The 22,204-nt window shown below is 52.8% G+C and overlaps 2 protein-coding genes across 6 annotated transcripts in view; one reads left to right on the top strand and one right to left on the bottom strand.

Moving 5' to 3' along the window:
• Window positions 1-755: 755 nt before the first annotated feature.
• ERMARD (ER membrane associated RNA degradation) overlaps window positions 756-22,204 on the bottom strand; it is a 22,272-nt gene continuing 823 nt past the window's right edge. The window contains exons 2-19 of one of the 5 annotated variants that reach the window (XM_059401466.1): window positions 21,704-21,782; window positions 21,259-21,457; window positions 19,892-20,031; window positions 18,580-18,681; window positions 18,208-18,297; window positions 16,035-16,132; window positions 15,475-15,611; window positions 14,323-14,437; window positions 13,614-13,716; window positions 10,505-10,534; window positions 9,122-9,190; window positions 8,367-8,540; window positions 5,975-6,058; window positions 4,264-4,328; window positions 3,580-3,705; window positions 2,996-3,214; window positions 2,052-2,165; window positions 756-944 (exon numbers count right to left, since the gene is read on the bottom strand). In XM_059401466.1, the coding sequence (XP_059257449.1) occupies window positions 761-944; window positions 2,052-2,165; window positions 2,996-3,214; window positions 3,580-3,705; window positions 4,264-4,328; window positions 5,975-6,058; window positions 8,367-8,540; window positions 9,122-9,190; window positions 10,505-10,534; window positions 13,614-13,716; window positions 14,323-14,437; window positions 15,475-15,611; window positions 16,035-16,132; window positions 18,208-18,297; window positions 18,580-18,681; window positions 19,892-20,031; window positions 21,259-21,457 (2,049 nt within the window). In that variant the 5' untranslated portion in view covers window positions 21,704-21,782 and the 3' untranslated portion in view covers window positions 756-760. Of the gene's footprint in view, window positions 945-2,051; window positions 2,166-2,995; window positions 3,215-3,579; window positions 3,706-4,263; window positions 4,329-5,974; window positions 6,059-8,366; window positions 8,541-9,121; window positions 9,191-10,504; window positions 10,535-13,613; window positions 13,717-14,322; window positions 14,438-15,474; window positions 15,612-16,034; window positions 16,133-18,207; window positions 18,298-18,579; window positions 18,682-19,891; window positions 20,032-21,258; window positions 21,458-21,703; window positions 21,783-22,204 lie in introns of those variants that run through there. The other 4 variants (XM_059401464.1, XM_059401465.1, XM_059401467.1 and 1 more) reach the window with 4 other exon arrangements.
• DYNLT2 (dynein light chain Tctex-type 2) overlaps window positions 14,368-22,204 on the top strand; it is a 22,737-nt gene continuing 14,900 nt past the window's right edge. Inside the window, exons 1-3 of the mRNA XM_059401603.1 lie at window positions 14,368-14,430; window positions 15,450-15,635; window positions 16,141-16,258. Coding sequence (XP_059257586.1) covers window positions 14,368-14,430; window positions 15,450-15,635; window positions 16,141-16,258 — 367 coding nt within the window. The remainder of the gene's footprint in view (window positions 14,431-15,449; window positions 15,636-16,140; window positions 16,259-22,204) is intronic.

The following is a 22,204-nucleotide window of genomic DNA, read 5'->3' as shown; positions in this document are numbered from 1 at the left end:
CTGGACCTTGGAGAAGAGGCCACAATTCACAGTGTGCGGCCAAGTGCACATGCAGACCTGAGGTCAGGGACAGCCTCACAGTGGGTCCGAGAGCAACTGGCTTTGCTTCTGTCAGCAGAGACAGATGCTCCAGACAACAGTGTCCAGAGCCCTTGAGAACCACAGCCTTCAGCTCTCCAAGCAGGACGGGGCTAACTGCACCCACTCCCCTCACGCCAGCTCTCCCCGCTCCCTACCCAGACACGTGCCAGGGCTCCGGCGATCGCGGCCACACAGGGACGGGCAAACCTGCCGCCTGGTACCATGTCCACCCACCCCACCTCCTTCCCTAGCTCTGTCCCCTAGGATCTGGATCAGTCCACCTCACTCTCTCAGCTCCAACGATGAGGCTGGACTGGCCACACTCCTCCTCTGGGCCCCAGTGGGGGTCTCAGGAGTGGAGCCGACCCAGCCCGGCCAGAAGCACAGGGGACAGGGTCCTGGCCACAGGGACCGTTTTCAAGAATTTTCTGGGTGACACGTGGGTAAAAAGCTCCTCCTGGACACTGCGTTGTGGTGTGGGGACCAAAATGGTAGAGCCTCGGTTTCACACAAAGGCAGGAACAGCCATTCAGAAAGCTGCAGAAAAATGAAACTTGATCCCTGGTCAAACAGAGCCTGCCACTCACCCCCCTGTGGCTTTTCAATCTCCACGCTGGTAAAGCCCAATTTGGGCTCGGTTTTCAGACGCAGCCAAAAGCATCTCGACTTCTAAGTGTTTTCAAAAGGCTCCTTTACTTGCAGATTTCTTGGCTAAGTGAATTAACATTTGTTTCTTCTCAGTAAAATTCCGAATCTTCAGTAGAGCTGCACGTGTAAGACTGATAGTTTCGCTCCACTTGTTCCTCTCCTGGCTGGTGTAAGCCACCAGCTTCTCCGTGTATTGCAAGATGGACTTCAAGAACCTGTTTTAATGGAAAAAAATTAATTTATTTTATTATAAAATGCAACAATGATTTAAATGCACGCTTTTCATTTCTTTCTGGAATTAAAACGGAAGTACTCTACTTAACTTTTGCCTGTAAATTCAAGACAAAGACGCACACGTGAAACGGATGTGAGACCAGAAGACAGAGGAAGAGATGCTGACTCGCAGCAGCCCTGGAGACGCAGCCGGACCCGACAAGCACACGACGCACACACGGGGAGCGTGCAGACCCTGCGCCCCCACGGGGGTGCCATGCTCTGGCCCCAGGACTCCCACGCCTGCCCTCACGATGCCGGTGGCCTGCCTCGTGGGAGACCTTTCACGCGGACACAGCGTTCCTGAGGGGTGTGTCAGACGGTTCCTGGGCATTTCTCCGACAGGCTAGCACCAGGCCTGCTCCTACTTTCCATGTTCTCCCCCGTCTGTCAAGTAGGCTAGAACGTTCCCCAACCTCTACTTCTGCATGTTTTCAAGCTCGACGTTAAAGGAGCAACAGAAAGGAAGTCCACAGATCCTTCCTCAGAGAGCGGTCCTCCGCTGCAGAGGAATTTGTATCTGGCAAGGTCTGCGTCACCTCGGGCGGTCACTGTGCGGAACTTTGGGCACGCGGTGCTGGTGGCCAGGGCGCTGCTCCCACCGCGCGTGCCCAGACGGTCCACCTCAGACCACACCCCCCACGCACTCTCAACAGGGCCAAGGTGGGGGCGGGGGTCATCCGGGGCCAACGATCCGTAACACTCTGCAGGGCGGACGCCTGGTTCCCACCTGGGTCCACGTCTCTTTGGGAACACGCCAGTCCTTTCACACTCGCTTTAGACACGAGAACAAGCTGCAAGGCAGCAGCAGAGCCGGCCCGGGCAGTGGAGTGAGGAACTCGGAGCCTCCGCAAGCGTCCCATGTGCTGCTCTGCAATGAGCCTACACCGGCGCTCGTTTTAAAGGCTCACAAAGTTGTACCAAATCCACAGAGAAAAGCAGTCAAGAGCCAACCATGACATGGATTTAAAAGAACCAAACAACCAGTAAGTGAAAATCCCTTCTATTTACTAAAACGGTTTCATTTCTTCTACGTGCAACACACTTACTTTAGATACTGTTGATATTCACAGGGATTTTTTCCACAAACCATGTGAATGTTGACCAGCTCCAGGGCAATCAGCAATAAAATCAAGTGAAGCACAGGGGACAGAAGCTTAACACTAAAAAAGAGGAAGAAAGTTAGAATCTGACAAACCTAAGTATTTTGCACGTTCACCAGTGTAAACTATTTCTCAAGGGAACTTAAATTTAGACTTCTCAAGAGAAGGCGGCTGCTGGCTGGTCTCCCCAAGGGGCCCCCCACCCCTAGGAGCGCCCACCAGCTGCCGCCCAGCTTCCCAGCAGCTGCTGCTCAGGGGCAGGAGGCCGCCGGCCCCGCGTCCAGCGCTCCCCCTGGGGCTGGGTCTCTGCCTGCATCTCCCCTACAGTCTCGTACTTGGTCAAGGGCTCTCACAGGAAGAAACACACAAATGGTTCAAACGTGGAAACGTGTTCAGTGTCTCCAGGACACAAAGACATTCCAATCAAAGTAAGATACTATCTCGCTCATGAACCCGTGGAGATTTTGTTTTGAAATACACCACTTTGGGAAGGACGTAACATAACCGGCGGCGGCGTCGAACCTGCTGGTAGAGTGTGCCTTTCAGAAGCAGCCAAGCAAAACCCGTTAAAAGCTTCATAGACAGAGATGCCCACTTAACCCAGAGCTCTAGGAATTTGTCCAAAATGGTAACTGCTTAGGGATGGAGAACACCCTAACATACACACCAGGTAAGGAGACCGAACAGTCACACCCAAGGTAACCTGCTGTTGGCACGTCAGACCCCGGGGCTCACTCGGGCCAGCAGCACCCACACCCTCTTCCACCACAATCACGACAGGGTTTAGAACACCATCGGCTGCAGCGTCTTCCACAAATACGAGTCAGAGCCGCGTCCCGACAGAAGCCCAGCCCAGCGGGTGTCTCCAACCAGCGCAGCAAGCCCCACACCTGCTGACCATGTGCAGGTAGGTCTGCCTCTGCCGTGAGCGCAGGCTCCTTTCCACCCACTGCTGGTGTCTCAGCTCCGCCGAGGCAGCGACCTGGCGGGACACGCAGGCGCAGCAGGCACCGATGCTTCGGAGCACAGTGACCACTTCCAGGACAGTTCTGGGACAGAACAGAGTCCGGATGCGGGTGCCGCAGAGTTCCTGGATTGCCTCAGGCCACCTGGGGATTAGAGTGTGTTCTCAGCGGGGGTTCAGCTCCCGAGCCTCCCGACGGTGAGCTTCTGGGGAGCAGCAGCCAGCTCCACACGATGCTCAGGCCTGAGGACGTCTCTCACACACACACACACACATTCACACGCACGCACGTGCGCTTCGCTGCAGGGGCCAGAGCGTGTAGGAGAGCATCATCGGGCTCTGACCTCCTGAGCATGGAGGCTGGGTTCCCCGGTCTGCGGCGGCGCGACCACAGCAGGGTCAAACGTTGCTGGCAGCTCACAAACATCACGACACCGCACACAGCAGAGCATGGACCCCAGTGCGGCCGGTCAGCACTCTGACTGCTCTGGGTGATCCGCGGAGACTCACCTCCCAGCAGGGAGACCATCACAGCCGCTGACACGGCCGGAGCGCTCGGGCAGATGGCAGAGCAGCTCTGGCAGGATTTCGGTGATGAAAGCCTCACAGGCATGAGTTTCGGAAGTAGCCACTGATCTGAAAAACAGATGAGACAGAGACAGGACGATGATGAGGACGCCAATCAGTGCCCGGGTGCACTACTTAACGGTTCACTGAATCTGCAACTAGTTTTCCCAAAAAGAAAAAGAAAAAGCCACTGTCAGAGACGACGGTATATGTAAACAATTCAATACCCTAAAAGCAACATGTTGTTGACGAAAGATAAGCAACAAGCTGTCCAAGTGTTACTGCCACCACACGGACCTGCTACATCCTGATTCCAAAATCTCCATCCCCACTTCTCTCCCGACCTTCAGATACTGTGTCTGATCACCCACTGAGTATTCTGAGTGGACCCCATCCTCCTCCCCACAATGCCCGACCCCCGTTCCTATGTGTCTGGTCTCCCCCAAATGACCCACCACCCAGCGGGGCCCTCAGCAGGGACACTGCCCCTTCTGCGCCCCCTGCCCCGCCCATGAGGCCTAGCAAGCCCCCTGTACTTGGTCTTCCCAGCGCACGGCCGAGACCCCAGGCCGAGGCTAGTGTCCACTGGGGACTGTGAGGTCTGCATGACCCCAGGACAGAACTCACCTGGAGGCCACTTCAGGCAAAGGCGGGAGAGGCCAAACTCGGATGCTCTCCTCACAGCTCAGCACCTAAGAGGAAAATGTCCTAGTGCTTTTAAAGATTCTACAGTAACCGCCTGAAAAATACACTTGTCAACTATTATGAACATAGCAATTCCTTTCTAGGAGATCTGTATTGGTAAAATTGTTACAGATCTTACATTTTCAACTGAGGAGGTGGGTCTCAGCTACTCAGTATAATCAGATAAGCGCAGAGCAGTGAAGCTAACGGGAGATTGGGAGGTAGTTAACATGCAGAGGAGTTATAAACCGTATCGGCCAACTCTCGACGCCCCCGTTGCTGAGAGAGGGGGCTGCGAGCCCTCCCAAAATGGGACGTGCTTTGGTGAGTGGCCTTCACCCAGACAACACAGTGGCAGTGAGGATGTGTGACTCCGGAGGTCAGGTCAGAAAGGGCAGCCCCTCTCCCTGGTTCTCCGGGAAGCCCGGCACCAACGTCTCGTCATCTCGGACGCGACACCAAACCAGGGCAGCCCGCGCCAAATTCTGGACTCGTGAAGGTATGAGCGACCTGAACGCGGACACCTACGCCTGTGGGTACCTGCAGCAGCCGCAGCCGCAGCAGCAAAAGGACCTCGGACAGACTGGGACGCGGTGCTGCTGACGAAAAGAGCAGACACCATGGCATGGAGGAGGGCCGCAGGGGAGGGGCCGGGCGGGAACACGCCCTGTGGGGCATGGAAGGGGCCTCGACCAGGGCCGTGGAAACGGCAGTCAAGGAGCAGGGGCGCTCGTGAGGCTTCAGAGCTGGCCGCGGAGGTCTACGGGCAAAGCCTGCCTTCCTGAAGCTTCTGGCTCTTGTGGGACGTTCTCCCTTCTTGTACGTCCCTTCCCTCCCCCTCCGGACGCTGCAGGTCGGGACGCTGCGGGTCTCTGGTGTCTGCAGCCTGATGCCTGCTGCTAAACCAGAACCCACGGGACACCGGTCCCCGCGACGAATTCATCCGTCACGTAGCACCAGCAGAGTAAAACTCCTCTAGAACTCTCGGCACGTCACTGCTGACAGCCCCTGCTAACTGACGCTCTTCTCTTACGACATCATCGATGAGACTCCAGCGTCTCGGGCAATTCCTCCAGCTGCCGCTGCAAATCACTCCCTAAACCCTTCCGCTGGGTTCCACAGCCTGGTCTAGGGGCAGGCCCACGGATGGACGTCTGCGTCGGCAGCTACCGCGGCTGCGCTGCTCTTGGAGACGAGCCCATCCTTGCCCCTCGCACATTCACATCCCACTACGAGGAAAATAAAGCACCAAGCTCGTTTCCATACTGGAACCTCCTGGCAGAAATGCTCAAAAGTCTGTGGCTTGCACCATCTAATTTACAAGGGCACACACTCTGGTCGCATGTGGTGAAAGGAACACTGCCGTGCTTCGCCACTGGTACATGGGGTAGCAGTCCCAGCTAAGGCGAGAACCTGCCGCGCCGGCCGCCAGGACTCAAGTCCTCCATCACCAGACACGAGACTGCTGTTACTGCCTCTGCCGGATGTGGGCCCTGAGGCTCGGAGGGACAGAGCTGCGGGGCCAAGGCCACACTCCTGAGCGGCAGCCTCTGGTCGCGACCCTGAGGTCTGGCTTGGCAGGGTGCCTGGCCCCGTGGGCATTTCTGCCGCAGGCGCCGTGCACAACCATCCCGATGGCCCGCGGGTGGCTCACCTGTTTTTTCAGCTGAGAAACTGGGTGGAAGTGAGCGCTGTAGCCATCCGCGAGAGCAGCCAGGGATCCGATCGCCGCTTCTTCCTGGTTCAGAAAACACAGACAAGGGTTACTGTGACTGTGGCCAGGCCCCCGGTTTCCTCCCGCGGGGTGCGAGTCACACGAAGGCCCCCGCCCAGGCTCCTTCAGCTCTGACAGAGCAGGACTCTCCACTGGAGCAGAGCTGACTCGGTGGTCACGTGGTCACAAACGAAGTTTTTCAAAGGAAGCCGATTCACGATAAACAAAGGTCACATCTCCTCTTTGTCCGCAATCAGGGACACTGGAAACACGTAAGAAGAAGACAGACTCCAAACAATCAACTAAAAATACACAGATGTCTCCCAAAAAAAGAGAATGGGAATTTAAAAATTACAAATCAGTACAACTAAAAGAGAGTCATACTGCTAAACATGCAAACGCCAGAAATGAGTAAAAATAACCCAATTCGCAGCTCATGTGACAATGCGGCCGGAAAAGCCAGGCAGGCTGAATTAAGAGCTACCAGGAACAGAAAAGTCAGTGAGCCGACGGCTGACTCACTCTGAACACCGTCCTTGACCGGTCACTTTCCTGCAGAGGCAGTAACGCCCCAGAATGCTCCGCAGCACGAAGCGAGTCACTGAGTATCCAGGCGCAAAGCTTTCGTTCGCTCAAAGACCCAAGCAAGGCAGGCGGGCCGAGCTCCACACGAGGCGGCCACCACTCACCGTCCTCACAAGAGGCCCCGTGGCCTGGCAGAGATGCGAGAGCAGGGGCGGGCGGAGGGAGGAGCGCGGAGGCCCTCCGGGGACCCGCTGGCGGCTCCGCTGACAAGCACACAAAGGGCCATCGAAGGGAGGGCAGCCTGGCCTGGCACACCGCACGCGAGTGCTGGGGAGAGTCTACGCCGGAGGGAGACCCACGATGCGGACAAGCGAAGAGAGGAGGATTCTGAGGACACGAGACACCACGTTTGGGAACGATGCTCGCTATTGTAAAAACCATCAGTTCCCCAAAATGAACCCATCAAGAGCCTACTCCTGTTTGTGGCTTGGTTAGTCTCGGACTTTGTGGGCACCGTAACTAGGCAGGTCTGCCTACAAGCTACTGGGGAGGATGCAGGGAAATTCTGAAAAAGAGGGATGGGGCAGTAACCCCCAGACGCCGCACCAGACGCCGCACTCTCACAAAGGTGAGGACGGACGCACGAGGAGACCGAGCCCACCGCACGCGCCAAGGAGACGTCCGTCTGCCAAACGCTCTCGGGCCAACCCGCAAGGCTTTTGTCAAAACAACAACAACAACAACAACAAACCAACAAAGAGATAAAAACAAGTAACGCAGATTCTCTCATTCCCAGATGAAATAAATTCCGGTTGGACCAAAAGATGTAAATGGAAGAAACCCTTGAAAGGTACCGGGGAAATGCACATTTAGGTCCACAATTTTGGAAACGGAGGGTCTTTTAAGAATGATTCCAAATGCCTAAGCCAAAATGAAAAGACCTCAAAACTTCAGGACAAGTAAGAAGCAACACGCACATGGGAGTGGCAAGCGCCGCTAACAAACCACAGAAACGCATAAAATGGAGCAAAAGACATTAATTGTTCACAAAAGAATCACACGCTTCCAACGAACAGTAAAAGCGAGTTTTGCTTCAGAACTGCACTTGTGCAAATTCCCTCACACGCGCCCAGTGACCAAGGACGCCGCCTCGAGACACTGTCATCGGCAGCGCCCCACCCGTCAGAACCCAGCCCGGCCACGGGGACCAGCTCCCGTCGCGAGGGTGCACCGCTAACGGCCGGCAGCCGGCAGAAACCGCGGAGCGCTCGGCCACTAACCGCTTTCTCTGGCCGCACCGTGCGCTCGTGGAAGGACGTGCGCCCGTCCGTGAACAGGGCTCGCCCTGCTGGCAGGCTCTCCTGAGCGCTGTCACTTTTCCTATCACGTTTTCTGTTTTGTCTGAAGCTCTCAACAATCTTTACAGTAAATGTGATGTGTGTCATTTGAAAACAAGATTAAAATATGAACGACCCCAAATTATTTGTTGCAAGATAATAAAAGAATCAGTTTACTGATCAATGCACATATTCCATCCGACCAATTTAACCATTATTTGTAAAATTTCCTCACATAGTGAGGTAACCCTGTCTCACACACCGCCTCTTCGGGTTGATCACACGGTTTATGCGCCGCGGCAAAAGCTCGCGTGTCATCAAATCAAGTCGCCACTGCGCTTCCGAAGGAGGCATGCTGCGGCTCAAATTTAAAGAAAAGTTGATTAAGGGTTAATTACATCTGGAAATACACTCTATCCTGTCCCGGCTGGGTAACAGCTCATCTAATGATTCTCTCCCCCGTACGCTACCTTGAAGGCTGCCGACAGATCTTCATCAACAAATCTGAGTAAAAGGACCCCAGAAAATGCAAGCAACTGATTTGCCACTTCTTTTGGAAATTCAGATAAGTTGATTTCCCCATGGCTTAAACGGTCTCTTATACGAGGGCCCTCCTGATGGTTCAAGAAATCCCAAAGAAACTCCTTTCAGAATGCAAACAGAGAAAATATTTTGTTAGTTTGCTAACTGAGGGAAGAAAGAATGGGCCATGCCGGACATCTCTAGGGACAGCAGTGTCACTTACAGAGCCGCGGAAACTGAGCTTCACACAGTCAATCACAGTCATAAAGGTGACATAGTGTGTTGGGCTCCCCGGGAACTGTCTCTCTACCTGTGGCCACAGCTCAGGGCGGGATCCCCCCTCCCCCCCGGGGAACTGCATCTCTACCTGCGGCCGCTACTCGGGGAGGGAACCCCCGGGGAACTATGTCTCTGCCTGTGGCCACTGCTGGGGGCAGGACTCCCCCCACCAAACTGTGTACTCTACTTGTGGCCGATGCTCAGGGTGGGAACCCCCCCCAAACTCCTGCCTGAACACAGCCCCTGCTTGTCCGCATCTGGCAGCCCTCTCTCGGACGTCTCACGCGGCGTGGAGACAGTGTGGGGTGGTTCAGAAGCGCTCTCCATGAGCACAGCCCAGGCCACGGTGGGCTTCATTCTGGAGACGTGCTAATCACATCCGTAAGCTGAAGAGTATCAGGTGGGAAAAGGCCTAGTATTTTACCATCGCAGGCTCGCCAAGGAAAAGAGGAAGCTGATTGATTTTACCGTCGTTCAAGTCTTTTGCCAATATCTGAAACAGCAAAAATAAATACATTAATCAACGCACACCCGTATACCTACAGAATCTTCAGGGTCAGAAGATGCAGCCCCTGCTTACAACACGCCGCCGAAGCCCGAAGCAAAGGAGATAAGGGCTGTCTTAGAGTCACAGCAGCTACCTGTTCTCTTAACCGATATGATGACCGCAGGAATGCACGTGAACACACGTATCTCGTGTGTGTATACAGTGTTTGTGTTCACTCACACGTGTGTGTGATGACGGGTAGACACGTGAATGGATGAGTTATCTGCACAGACGTCTACTGAGAGCTCTATCTACGTGTATGGGGCTGGGGTGTGTATCAGTGTGTGTGTGCACATGTTGTGTGTACCCGCACCTACTTCTGTGGATTTGTCTGTATCTGTGCATGTGTTTCTGTATTATACATGTATGGGTTAACACAGATGCACACATACACACACGTGTGTAGGTGTGCATGTGTGTTCGTGTGTATATGTATGTGTTCGTGTGTACTTATGTGTTTCTGCTTGTGTGTTCTCACACGTGAGTGTGTGTGTGTGTAGAAGCACACATCAGAATTACTTTACATGTCACTTCCTAACACACCACTTTGGAACCCAACCACCCAATCCAACCCTACAGACCCTAATTCTGTACAGATGTAACTACACTATTTCATTCAATCCTCACAGTATCAAACACATCATGTGTTAAATTATAGCAAATTATTTACCTAACGGGATGAAATCTACAGGTGAACACGTACATTGCTTAATCCCGCCGCCCCCCATTCCTAAGGGATCTAAGAGTTATCTTAACGGCAGAGGAACCGAAACACCTAACCCTCTCCATAGAGAGGCTCCCTTTGTCTCCTGGGGGAGGCTAGCTCTGCGGGCTGCAGAATTACTATCCAGGGTTACACACACACTAGCCTCTCTACTCTTCAGTGAAAAAAGACATTTTCAATGGCAGTTTTTACTATTCGTGAGTTCCAGCTTCAGAATCACACACCCAATTCACAGATTAAGTGCATCAGCTTACACTTACAACCGCATTTCCTGTCCATTTCATGGGCAAAACAAGCATTAATCTTATTTCCAATGTAGCCTTCAAATAATCACAGCATTAGTATCTCCAGGCATTTTACAATGTCGCTCTGTCCATACCTTCAGAAACTAGGTTAATCATACTGGATCTCAAAATTAGCCTGAAAACTACACTTAATTCCATAATAAAATGGATTTTTTTGCATATATGACTATCAATATTTCCTGTGTAGTAAAAAACAATGTCTTATTTCTAGAAACTCCGTAAGTTACTTACTTCATCAAAGGTGGTGTAAAGAGCCGTGGACTTCAGAAAAGGAAAGAAAACAAAACAAAATGTAAGTAGAGTTACCCAAAAGAGAAAACACAATTCTAGTAAAGGGACACAAATATGAAACCTTTTTTTGAAAATAAGTCTTGCCTGACAGCACTTTGGGAAGAACGTCCCTGGCACCGCAGCACGTCATCAGACGGGAAACCATGGGGAACGGGGCAGTGGGGCCCCGTTCAGATTCCCCTCCCGCACGTGTCAGCTCAGGCTCTTCCCATCACACAGCAGGACTCACACACACTCAAGTGCGTGCAAGTGAGCACAGCTGGACATGCTCTCCCACAAAGGGCCTGTCTTGCACACTTCGTCATGTAACGGTCCCATCTACAGACACAGGCTCGGAGCCGGCTGCCGCAACATCCATTCCTGGCTTCCGGGCTCCCCGGAGCTGAGACCTGGGGCACCACCCCCCACAGGTTTCTCTGCAAACGGGACATGAGCAGTGCCTGTCTCGACAGGCTGCTGGGGAATTCAGCAAGATCTTATATACACTGTGACGAAGCCAGCATTCTGTGGACGCCAGCTCTCAAAACAGTGTCTTGTTTATTAATGCTTACTAACATGATTTCAATTTAACGTTAAATTCCCGTCAACATCTGCTATGACATAAGATACTATGAGGTCTGTATCTTTAGCCCCCAAACCTCTACGGCTGACCCTGGAGCCTTCCCGAGCTCTGAACAGCTGAATGCCTACTAAATACTGAGCTTTTCACAGACCTCCATAAACTGCGTGCATTAACCTCTACCTTATTTTAAGGAATTGGTGGAAAAGCCCTATCTCTCACCCCTTCTACATAAGCTTCTTAAAGTCACACGGTCTCATTTATTTATTATGATTTTTAAAGATTTATTTATTTATTTGACAGAAATCACAATCAAGCAGAGAGAGAGGGTGAAGCAGACTCCCCGCTAAGCAGAGAGCCCGATGCGGGGCTCGATCCCAGCACCCTGGGATCACGACCTGAGCCGAAGGCAGAGGCTTTAACCCACTGAGCCACCCAGGCGCCCCTAAAGTCACACAGTCTTACACCTCCTCCGACCTTGCACTGACCTCGGAAAGCTCCCGCTGGAAGCGCTCAGGCTGGAAGCACCCACGGGCACAGCACTTCACAGCCTGGTTCACAGAGAATCTGCACATGCGTGTTGCCTTATAAAAGAACTGATAAAGGAACGGGTGCCACGTTCGTTCTGAACAAGAGCCTGGCCTACAGTCTAAGATACTCTGCGGTAAAACATCATGCCACTTACTTGTGTGGTCCACAAACACGCAAGTAACCAACTCTGTTTATGCCACCGTGAAGTCATCCCAAGCAGATGCAAGGGAAGCTGGGGCTGCCAGGGGCTCTCCTCTCTCCGCGGAGAGACAGACGCTGCACAACACTGCCTGTCTCTCCCCGGGGCCGACACGAAAGGCACCGGGCGAGGGCATCGGGCGACACAAATGTGAGAGCCGCACTCTCACGGGGCCTGCACAGAAACCCGCACGAACATGCAAGAAGGCAGAGCAGAACTGCCCGGAGAGAAAAGCAGGACGCGGGGCAGAGAAGCGGCCGCACTGGAGTTGAGGCTCTGGGAGGTCATTCACGTGGCCTCCAGTGGTCAAGTGTGGACAGCGGGCAAAGCCTGCGGACAGACCTTCGGGAACCAGCGAGGGGCCTCAGTGATGCCAGAGGAATCCGAAAGGAGACAGACTAGAGGAAGGTGGAACCATGCGGGGTCCCCGGCATGCGCCTGCCCCCAACATGCGCGGAGCTTGCTGCAGGCGTTGGGGAGCTGCTGCGGTTTTAAGCAATGAGGCCCTAAGAGATGTAGGGATACTCGTCGCTGCCAGAGGAGCTGGGGGATGCCCAGCGCAGAGAGCGGGCAGGCGGGGCTGGACACCAAGTGGATGATGGGGACGCAGCACCCGGGGGTGCAGGTGGCTGGAGCCCGGCACCCGAGTGGACAAGGGTAATTAGGAACTCTGGAGAACAAATTTGTGGGAGGAAAAGTGAGATTTTTAGAAATAAAGTAGTTTGAGACCTGGGGAAAACTCCTGAAGATGTCTGAGAATGTCCAGCAAGCGGGGACCTAACTCGGGAGCTGGATGAGCGGAGTCAGAGGCGACGACGGCCAGGGCGGCAGCGGCCTTCCACGCTCCGATCGGCTGTCCCGCCGCCACTCTGGCGCCTCCACGGCTCTGCGTGCGGCAGGCCTTCATTTCATTAGGTTCAAACTATTTTCCAGTCCCTGTCCCCACGGAAGTGAGGTGGCTAAGACGTGGGAGGGAGTGCAATCTCCCAGCGGCAGATCCGGGGAGCACAGGGCCGAGAACGGAATTCTGAGGGACGCCGCTGGACAGGGGCGGAAAGAGGAAGCTAACCAAGCCCGAGTAACAAGAGTTCCAGGGAGGGCGGCCACTGCTGCTCACCCCGACCACACGCCCCCCAGCTCTGCCCATCGGGAGCCTGTAGGAAACCGGGCACACGGCTGCCCAGAGGCTCCGCCTAGATTCCTGGCAGTTCTGGCCCAGAGCAAGGGGTGTCCTTCAACAGGGCCACCTCCTGGGGCTCCCAGGCTACGTGACAGTAACGGCTACAGACAGGAAACACGTGGTTTCTATTTTTATGACGAGTTTGAGATACTTGGAAATATAGGACCATCAGAAACAATCATAAATACTTATGTCATATAAAACCATAACAGGAAGCCATAAAAAATGACACGTAAGTCTTCCAAAGAAAATTCTTGGCTATAAAATCCATTAAAGAGTAAACAAACTGGGCGCCTGGGTGGCTCAGTGGGTTAAGCCGCTGCCTTCGGCTCAGGTCATGATCTCAGGGTCCTGGGATCGAGGCCCGCATCGGGCTCTCTGCTCAGCGGGGAGCCTGCTTCCTCCTCTCTCTCTGCCTGCCTCTCTGCCTACTTGTGATCTCTGTCAAATAAATAAATAAAATCTTTAAAAAAAAAAAAAAAAAAAAAAGAGTAAACAAACTAAGGTATTAAAAACTTTTAATGCAGCAGAGAAAACTCAGTACAGCGACACCCACCATCAACCCCTACGGCATGTGTACCTCAGCGGTCAGAAGTCTTCTCGGACACTGGTTAACGGTGGCAAAAACGCTCCTAAGTCCCGCCTCCAGCTGCGTCAGTAGCAACATGGCACAGTCCGCAAACCTGTGAAATTGAAGGAAAATGGGCAAACCGCAAGCTTCCAGAGTAAACACCGGCACCAACCCCAAGCAGCGTCCTCTGATCCGGATGTTACCAATGTGCGACCGGGGCCAGGGGGGCCAACACAAGAGCGCGGAATCACCATCTCCTTAAACCGTGAGCTTCAATCTATTTTCCACTGTTCTGGCGTGAAAGGAAACATGCCAAGAATCTCTAGAATAAGATGTCATCAGAGATCTGCCCTGTTCTTCCCACTGCTTGTAAGAAACACTCGAATTCCAGCATTTGGGGGGGTTTCCAAGGTACAAATCAACGTCTAGACAGCGGAACCCGAAGGGAGGCAAAGTCTGTGGACCTCACGACGTCCACAGGCATCTACTTTGCTCCCCAGGAGACAGAGTAGAACCTTCCTCCTCCTCAGTGCAGGAATCTGTAACACGGGACGCACGGTTCTCTCATAGTAACAACTCGACTGACCTCGAAAAGTTGATTCCAAACCATGATTATCAGTATCGACCGCACCAAAAGGTGGACATGCAGGGCCTTAGTCAACGCTGTGAAGGTATTTAAGCTCGGCCCTCCCGGAGAGGGACGAGCCTCGTCGCTTACCTGTGTGACCGGAAGCCGAGTAACGCAGCTTCCCAGTACGGCATCATGACCTTCCGTATGAAAGCCGAGTTCCTCATCACGTCTTCTAACAGGCCAAGTACCGCGGGAGTAACGTCTGTGAAGTAACCATCACCCTCACCCACTGAAGCATGACGTGAGCAGGCGCAGGCCGGGGTGCCCAGAGTCTTAGGTGAGCCTGGCTACCCAGGGGGGCAGAGGGACGTGCACCACCGCCTCTTTAGTGACTCCGGCCACAGCTGTGAGGAGGACGTCAGGGCGGACCAGCTGGCCACGCTGGCCAAGGAAAGACACGTCTCCAGAAGACAGAGGAACAAGACCCAACCCTGAGGTGAACTGCGGGCTCTGCCTGACGATGGCACGTCTGTGCGCGTTCCTCCCACACAACTGGGCCCTGCGGTAGGACACTGGTTAGGACGTTGGGGGGGTATACGGAAACCTCGGCACCTCCTGATCCATTTCGTTCCAAACAGAAAACTGCTCTAAAAAGTAAAGTCTTAAAAAGAATACGTTACTGGCAGTCACCAGACTACCCAAGGGTCCGAGGCACAAACGGGCATAGCCTGCTGGGACTCAAGCGAGCTGGGCTGTTCCTACCATGACTTACAGCAGACATACAGCTCCTACAGCTGCGCTGCCCACTGGGAAAGGAAGAGGCTCGGAGAGGTTGTGTCCCCCGCCCCCGCTGATGTGGCAGACGGTCTGTCCCCCGCCCCCGCTGATGTGGCAGACGGCTCTGTCACAGAAAGTAACAAAGAGGACAGAGGAGACACCGAGGCTGCCGGCATTTTTGGCATCATGATTGCGCACATAAAAGTAGGAGAGCTCAAAGGAGAAGGGAATGTACATTACCAAACGGTCCTAAGCCGTCTGGACGTCCGCACGCCTGCAGGACGGACCATGTCTAACACGGCTAATGGATTCATGCAGCCACGACTCACAGACTCCCCAGCACAACCCAGGGCCGCGGTGGGAAGAGGTGAGGTTTTACGTAACGAAGTTTAAGCAGCTTCAAAACTTCACAATCTCCAGCCTCTGGAGAGCACGGAGTCTATCTAAAAGGTTCAAGTCCCTGCGCTGCTTCCTGACTTTACCCCTCTTGCTTCAAGGGAAACTGTGAGGTGCAGCACTTGCCGGGGAAAACAGCCGCCTCCTCCAGGTTTGCGAGAGCTACGGAAGGTCGGTGTGCCAGCACAAGTTTCGTTTGCTTCAAGTACGTCTTCAGCAGCTGGCCCAGCCCCGCCGTCAAGAGCACCATCATTGAACAGTACCTAGAGCAGAACACCACAGGATCCGTTAGAAAAACAGACAGTCCTGCACACAAAGAGATTGGCTTTAAAACTAAGAAAGTACACCACCATTCCATGGCAGGAACCTCCCCCGGCTGTGGGAATTCAGCTACGCGAGGGCTGGGAGGCTCACGAGCACAGTTCTCGGGGTCGCCCGCTCCCCAGCAGGCGGTGGCTCTTGTCACCTCCACGAGGCTTGGCCTACAGCTGCCTCTGGGCTGCGATTCAGTGGGGTCCCGACCCTGTCACACACCAGGTGTCCACTGGCCTCAGTCTATTCTCACCAAGTTTCTGCATCAAAACTCTCATCTTTCCCAAAACACACCTTTCCCTGATGTAAGATTCAAGATAAAACAAACTCAAGTATCTCAAAGAAGAGAGAAAATTATTTTTGTAGCAACGTACTTTGGGGGGATCTCATGAGGGGAGGCAAACCCATGCCACAGGACGTTCCGCAAGTTGAGTCCAGACGGGGATCCGACGAAGACCTTCAGCACGTCCATCTGAGCAGGTTAAGAAGAGGTTACCGGAGAGTTCAAAGTCACCAGAACAAGCCGACAAGCAGTGGAGAACGTCTGCTTCGGTCTTCTCCGCAGACCCAACGCTCCGGCTGGCGTACGGCAGCAGCGGTAACAGGAACAGCATTCCAACGTTCACTGGGCGCTTAACACGCCAAACACATTCTGTGTACTTACTACTCCTTCCTCCTCAGAATAACCTACGAGGAGGGCACTACCTCTCCTCCCGCTGTGCAGACGAGGAATGCAGGCACGGAGAGCTAAAAGCGAGGTCTTGGGGGCCACGAGCCATGGAGGGAACAAGGTCCGTCCCAGGCCAGGCTGCTCTCATCCTGCACCTCCCGTGTGCCTACTACGAGGTAAAACAGATCACAAAGAACGGAACAGAGAATCCACAGACGCCAGGCCCTGAGGAGCGCCTGGCCCACGGATGCTCCCAGCCCAGGCCTCCCCTACTTGGCTGTTGGCTGGAGGCTCAGCAGTCACCCGCTCCTGTCCCTTCAGTTACAAAGACGCCAATGAAGGGGATCCTGGCTACTGGACGGCAAGGTTCAGGCACTTGCCCGGGCTCACTCTCAGTCTGCAGCACCACCCTTCGGAACAGATTCGGGTAAGATGGAGGATACGCAGAGACTAAGAGAGCTCAAAACCAAGTCACACGGTAAGGAAGAGGGAGGCCCGAGAAGATGCGGGGAAGGAGCGAAAGCTGTCTGCGGATGCCCGACGGACGCCTGCCGAGTGAGCGGAGGACACCGATGCAGAAATCCTGAATTTCTCTCAAGGGGCCAAGCCAGAGCAGAAGCTACAAAGAGGCGTTCCAAGTCAGCAACAGAACCCTTGGCAACCAGCCCCTCCCTCCAAGCAACTCCAGAAACTCTTCCCGCTCACATCAACTTTTAATACTTGACCAGTAACGCCTACTACTAGTAATCATAATAATACCCTCTTAGCTAAGGGCGCCTGGGCGGCTCAGTGGGTTAAAGCCTCTGTCTTCAGCTCAGGTCATGATCCCAGGGTCCTAGGACCGAGCCCCGCATCGGGCTCCATGCTCAGCAGGGAGTCTGCTTCTCTCTCTCTCTGCCTGCCTCTCTGCCTACTGTGCTCTCTCTGTCTGTCAAATAAATAAATAAAATCTTTTTTTAAAAGTTATTTTTAAGTACTTTTTTAGCTATATTTATTTTAATTTCATTTACCACCTGCACAATGAGAAACGCACAAGCCAGCGAATGAGTGGAAGGATCTGGGGCTGCGAGTGGCTACAGGTCGGCGAGAGGCTAACGGCATCCAGGCAGGCAACAAACAGGTCAGAACATCCGGCCATGTGCCAGAGGTCAGTGCACTACAGGAATCTTGTACTTGATCCTCGCTCTGTATTCGCCCCGAAACACCGGCTAAGCTGACTAGGAACCACTGTAAAGTGGGAGGGCTTTACTGAACACAAATTTCTTATCCAAAAAAGAGTCTAACTGGGAACACGTTACAGCAGCGTTTCAAGAGTCACTCTGGCTCAAAGGCTGGGCTGGGCTGGCGTTCTCCCGCACCGGGACCCAAAGCTTAGTCATCAAACAGCCTCGGCCATGTGGCCTGAGGAAGATTCTGACAAAGTATACAGCTCTGCACGCTTTTAAATTGACACCTAGTATTTTTTCACTGTAAGTATGAACAGTCGCGAAATTCCTGCAGGTTAAAAAAAAATGGATACTTTAGAGTAAAACTTTAGTATCACTCCCTAAATGATTAAAATTTTATCCTGAAATGTTATTATGACAATAATTAACATATAATTAATGAAAGCAACAGAGCCCAAATTGCTCCCGCGGCTGACCCCGCGGCCATCCCATCACAAGCTAGCAGACCACACTAAGACTCAGGAAAAGAGACACGGGTCTTGTGGCGGGAAAGTGGCGATTCTGAAAGGACCCATGGGAAGGGAGAATGCTCTCGAGTCACAGCTCTCACGACGCGTTCCCGCAGGCATCAGTTTCTGAGAAACACAAGTCGAGCTACCACGAGTGGCTCTGTGCTGCGTCTACTCCGTCAGGTTCAGGCAAACAACTCACCACAGGCCGCCCGAAGACCTCAGCAAGCTCCTCAGATGCAAGCAGGTCTCGCAGAAGGAAGGGGCAGTCCTTCCCGAGCAGGACGAGCACCTGCGGGCCAGACAGGAGCGGGTCCGAGCTGCGCGGTGAGGGGCCCCACAACGCACAGAGAAACGCATGCATGAAGCCACTGTTTGTACAAATGAGCGAGAAAAGCACCAAAGACACCGATGTTTTGATTTCATAATCATTCAAAAAGAAAAATACTAAACACCTGTGCCAAATGATTACATTTCACAGGAAAACAGTAATTAAAATCAAGAAATCTGAGGACAGCTGTAAAAGCTTTATGTTTGTTCGCATACTTGAGTGGAAGAAAGTTCTCACACTTACATCTCCCAAAGCCCGTTCGAGACACGCCGTCAGTTTCATTAAGCCGAGAGAGATGGCGGGACCCTGGAGGCTTTCCAAAGCAGCAAATATTTCAGGAAATAACTGTGTAGAGTAAGACATATGTCAGAATCTGTGATCGGCAGGAAACGTTCCTCAAGCAATACCATCTACGAAATTCAAACTTCTAAAGGTTTCGACTGGTACGTTTTCATGACCTTTTTGGTTCAGGTAAACACTTCTACACACATACACAGCTGACCCCTGAACACAGCTGTGGATGCCACAGGTCAGCTTACATGTCAATTTTTTCCCACAAACATAGTGCGGTACTGTAAGTGTATTTTTCTCTTCCTCGTGATTTTCTTAGTCGCTTCTCTCGAGCTGACCTCACTGTACAAGCCCCGTAATGACGCACAGAACATACAGAATGCGTGTGGACCACCCACCTGCATCATCAGTAAGGCCTGTGGTCAGGGAGGCTACGAGCAGTTCGGTTCCGAGGGAGTCCTCTAAGTTACGTGCAGATCTGCCACTGCACGAGGGCTGGGCACCCTAGCCCTGCATTGTTCAAGACTCAACTGTAACAATACTTAAGAGAATCAAAAACTGCTTAATAGCTAAGGAGTTCTGAACTTTTTTTCTCCTTCATTTAAATGTTCACCGAAAGCAGTAAATCTGGCATGACTACAAATTGGAAAGTCAGCTGTTTTGATCTAAATCTTATTTCCCATTTTGATTAGGTCTAAGCCAATAAACAGAGGCAGCTCAGCCTGCTGGGTGAGAGCCGTTACAAGGGGGAGAAGCAACGCCCGCTCCAGCTGCCTCAGGAAACCCACAGTACCGGAGAGGAAGACCACGCGGAGTCGCCGTGCTGCTGTGCTCCAAGTGCAATGCCTGGACCTGAACAAGGTCTGGGCTTGGGCCCACACTCACCTCCTCCCTTCGATTCCCTCCACAAACCAGCTGGCTTCCCTGTCCACTGTCTAAAGAATGCCTTACTGTCTGTCCGTGAGGTCTCTGCTCTTTTCCTGGAGCGGTCCATGATCGTGTGTCCCAGGACCAACACCCGCATACCAGCTACTCCCCACCCCCCATGCGGATAACGCATCCCAAACCTTCCTTTGTTCCAAGCATGTTTCTTAGCTTGGATGTGGGCTACTGCGTAATAGTCCAAGTTTCCCTCAAAACCCTCCAGCCTTTTCACGGGTGGTGGGCTTAGCGGATGGAGGAGAGGAAAGATGAGCAGATAACCAGGGCCTCTAGGCAAACTCTGCAAAGTCTTGTACTTCTAAAGGTTGTTCACAAGCCAAACCTCTGGAAAAGCTGTCCACTGCAGCCACGGCACGTATCGAATCTCAAATTGTCCCTTGGTCAGAGATAACAAATGTGAGTGGACGGCCTCACACACAGGGCCCAACAGCCGCACGCTGCCCCGGTAATCCAGACTCTGGGCTGCGGGGGTAAGAAAACCAGCGTTAGTGCCACAGCCCCACCACAGCTCCGTGTTAGGTGACGAAAGTGCCTAGAGCATCAGAGAACACGTACATCAATCAGAAGTTTCCATGAAATCGACCAACCGGTTTCTAGTTGAGCCTATAATAAAGCTACCCCGATATTGTGGGAATAAGTTACATAGCACTCATCTGATAATAAAACAAAATTACGCTATTAGTGGGGTTTGAAAATACAAAAAGGTTAATCAAGAGAAAATATTTTCTTTACTTTACTCGTATGTAAGTTTATACAAAACCAGGTTTATACTGTATGATCTTTGAACCTGATTTTTTTACTTGACGTTATTAGACCATGAGATTTCCAATGACGTTATTTTAGAACATACGAATTTTATGTCCTAATTTTTTGGTAAATTTGAAACAACATTCACACGGTTCACACCCAAAAAGTATAAGCAGGTGAAGGTCTCCCTTCTGGCCACCCAGTTCTCCTTCCAATAGCAACGACAGTTATTAATTTCTGGGGTACATTTAGAAATATTCATACACACACAAGCAAAAACAATTCTAAGCCCCCCCCATTTTCTCACTAAGCCACATGGCTCAGAGAGGCGGGCTTCTCAATCCTCGTGCCCCGCGTAACGCTCTCTTGTGTGCCTCCGTCAGAGTAACACTGTACGTGTGGCTGTTTCCAGTGTCTGGGTTTTGTTGGTTCGTTTTTTGTTTTTCCAATTTTTGCTTATAGTCAGCACCGAGAGCAGACTCTTTTATACCTGCAGGTGGGCCTGTCTTACAAATTCCTGGGATGAAATTGCTGGGCCCGGGAATGTGCGCTTGAAATTTTTCTATGATTAAATTTCCCAACCCACTTTCCTGCTCTAAAGAATGAACAATAAAGCCTGGAACCTTTGAGACAGCGTGTAACACCCTGCTGGTCCCTTCCCATGCAGAATTCCCCGCACGCCTTCTGCCTTCTCTCCTCCATCTGACTGTTGGCCTGGAGTGAGGCTGTGCCGCCCGCGCCCGCGGCCGCCTCCTCACACAGGGCATCCTTGGCTCGGCACTCCCACCTCTCCTGCGCTCCTCTGGCCTCACTACCTCCCGTGCCACCTGACCCTCTCCTGTTCTGAGCTACGTCTGTATTATAACAAGTTCTAACTAAGAGAAAGAATGGACAGAAAGGAGAGTTTTAGAGTGAAGACGTATTAAACGGACCCGCACTGACCTGTGCTTGGGGAGCCGAGAGCACACAGATCTGACCGTGTATACGCCACACGGGCTGTGATGGTCGGCCAGCACACGTGCCCCCTCTGCGTCACAATGCAATCAATGTCCCAAGTTTCTCTGACTTCAAACCCCAGTTTACAGATCATATCATAGACTGGGGGAGAGAGACAAGTGGCCATGGGATCCTCTATCAGCATCTGAAATAGGAAATGTAGAAGACACTCTTAAAAAGAAGTAACAACAGACTAATATCGATTATATATTCGAGGAACAAGACAATCCCATTCTATCTGCAGCACGGGACGGACTCCGGCATAGCGACTGCTAACACACTTCCGGCTCTCGGGAGCTGTGTGATTAAAACGCTACGATTACATGTTAATTAAAGACAGTTTACATAAATTTTTCAAATAAATACTGAAGATGTGAAATTTTAATACTACCTGTGAAGGCCCGAGTTTACAGAAGCCGACCTTACAGGTAGTGCTCTGCTCCTCCCAGCGTTCCTACGCCGTCCCCAAGCTATCAAAATGAGCAATATATTAAAATGGGGAACGGAAAAGCAGAAAATCAAGCACAATGAGAAAAAAGGTAAGTTAGAGGCTCCGGGTCCTCGTGTGGTACGAACAGCAGCAAACCGCGCTTTTACGGCGATCCCCGAATCCTAATTATCCCCGCGTGACACGGACGGCATCTTATAACCGCCACCGGGTCACGCTCCGGGATCAAGTCCACACGGGGTCTGCACCTGGTGGGCCACGTCCGCGCCCCACCCGGAGGGATAAGCCGCGGCAGCTCCCGGTCTGGAAGCCGGTCACCTCGAGCTCCTCGCCCGCCCCGGCATCCCCGTCCCCAGAAGCCGCACCTGCCGGTGTCCGCAGCCCCCGCCGCCGCCCGCCGTCCCGCAGCCCCGGCCGCCGCCCGCCGTCCCGCAGCCCCCGCCG

Source organism: Mustela nigripes, chromosome 5 (genome assembly GCF_022355385.1).
Source record: "Mustela nigripes isolate SB6536 chromosome 5, MUSNIG.SB6536, whole genome shotgun sequence".
Classification (NCBI taxonomy): domain Eukaryota; kingdom Metazoa; phylum Chordata; class Mammalia; order Carnivora; family Mustelidae; genus Mustela; species Mustela nigripes.
Note: the sequence above shows the minus strand (reverse complement) of the source record. Positions and strands in the feature narration are given on the sequence as shown.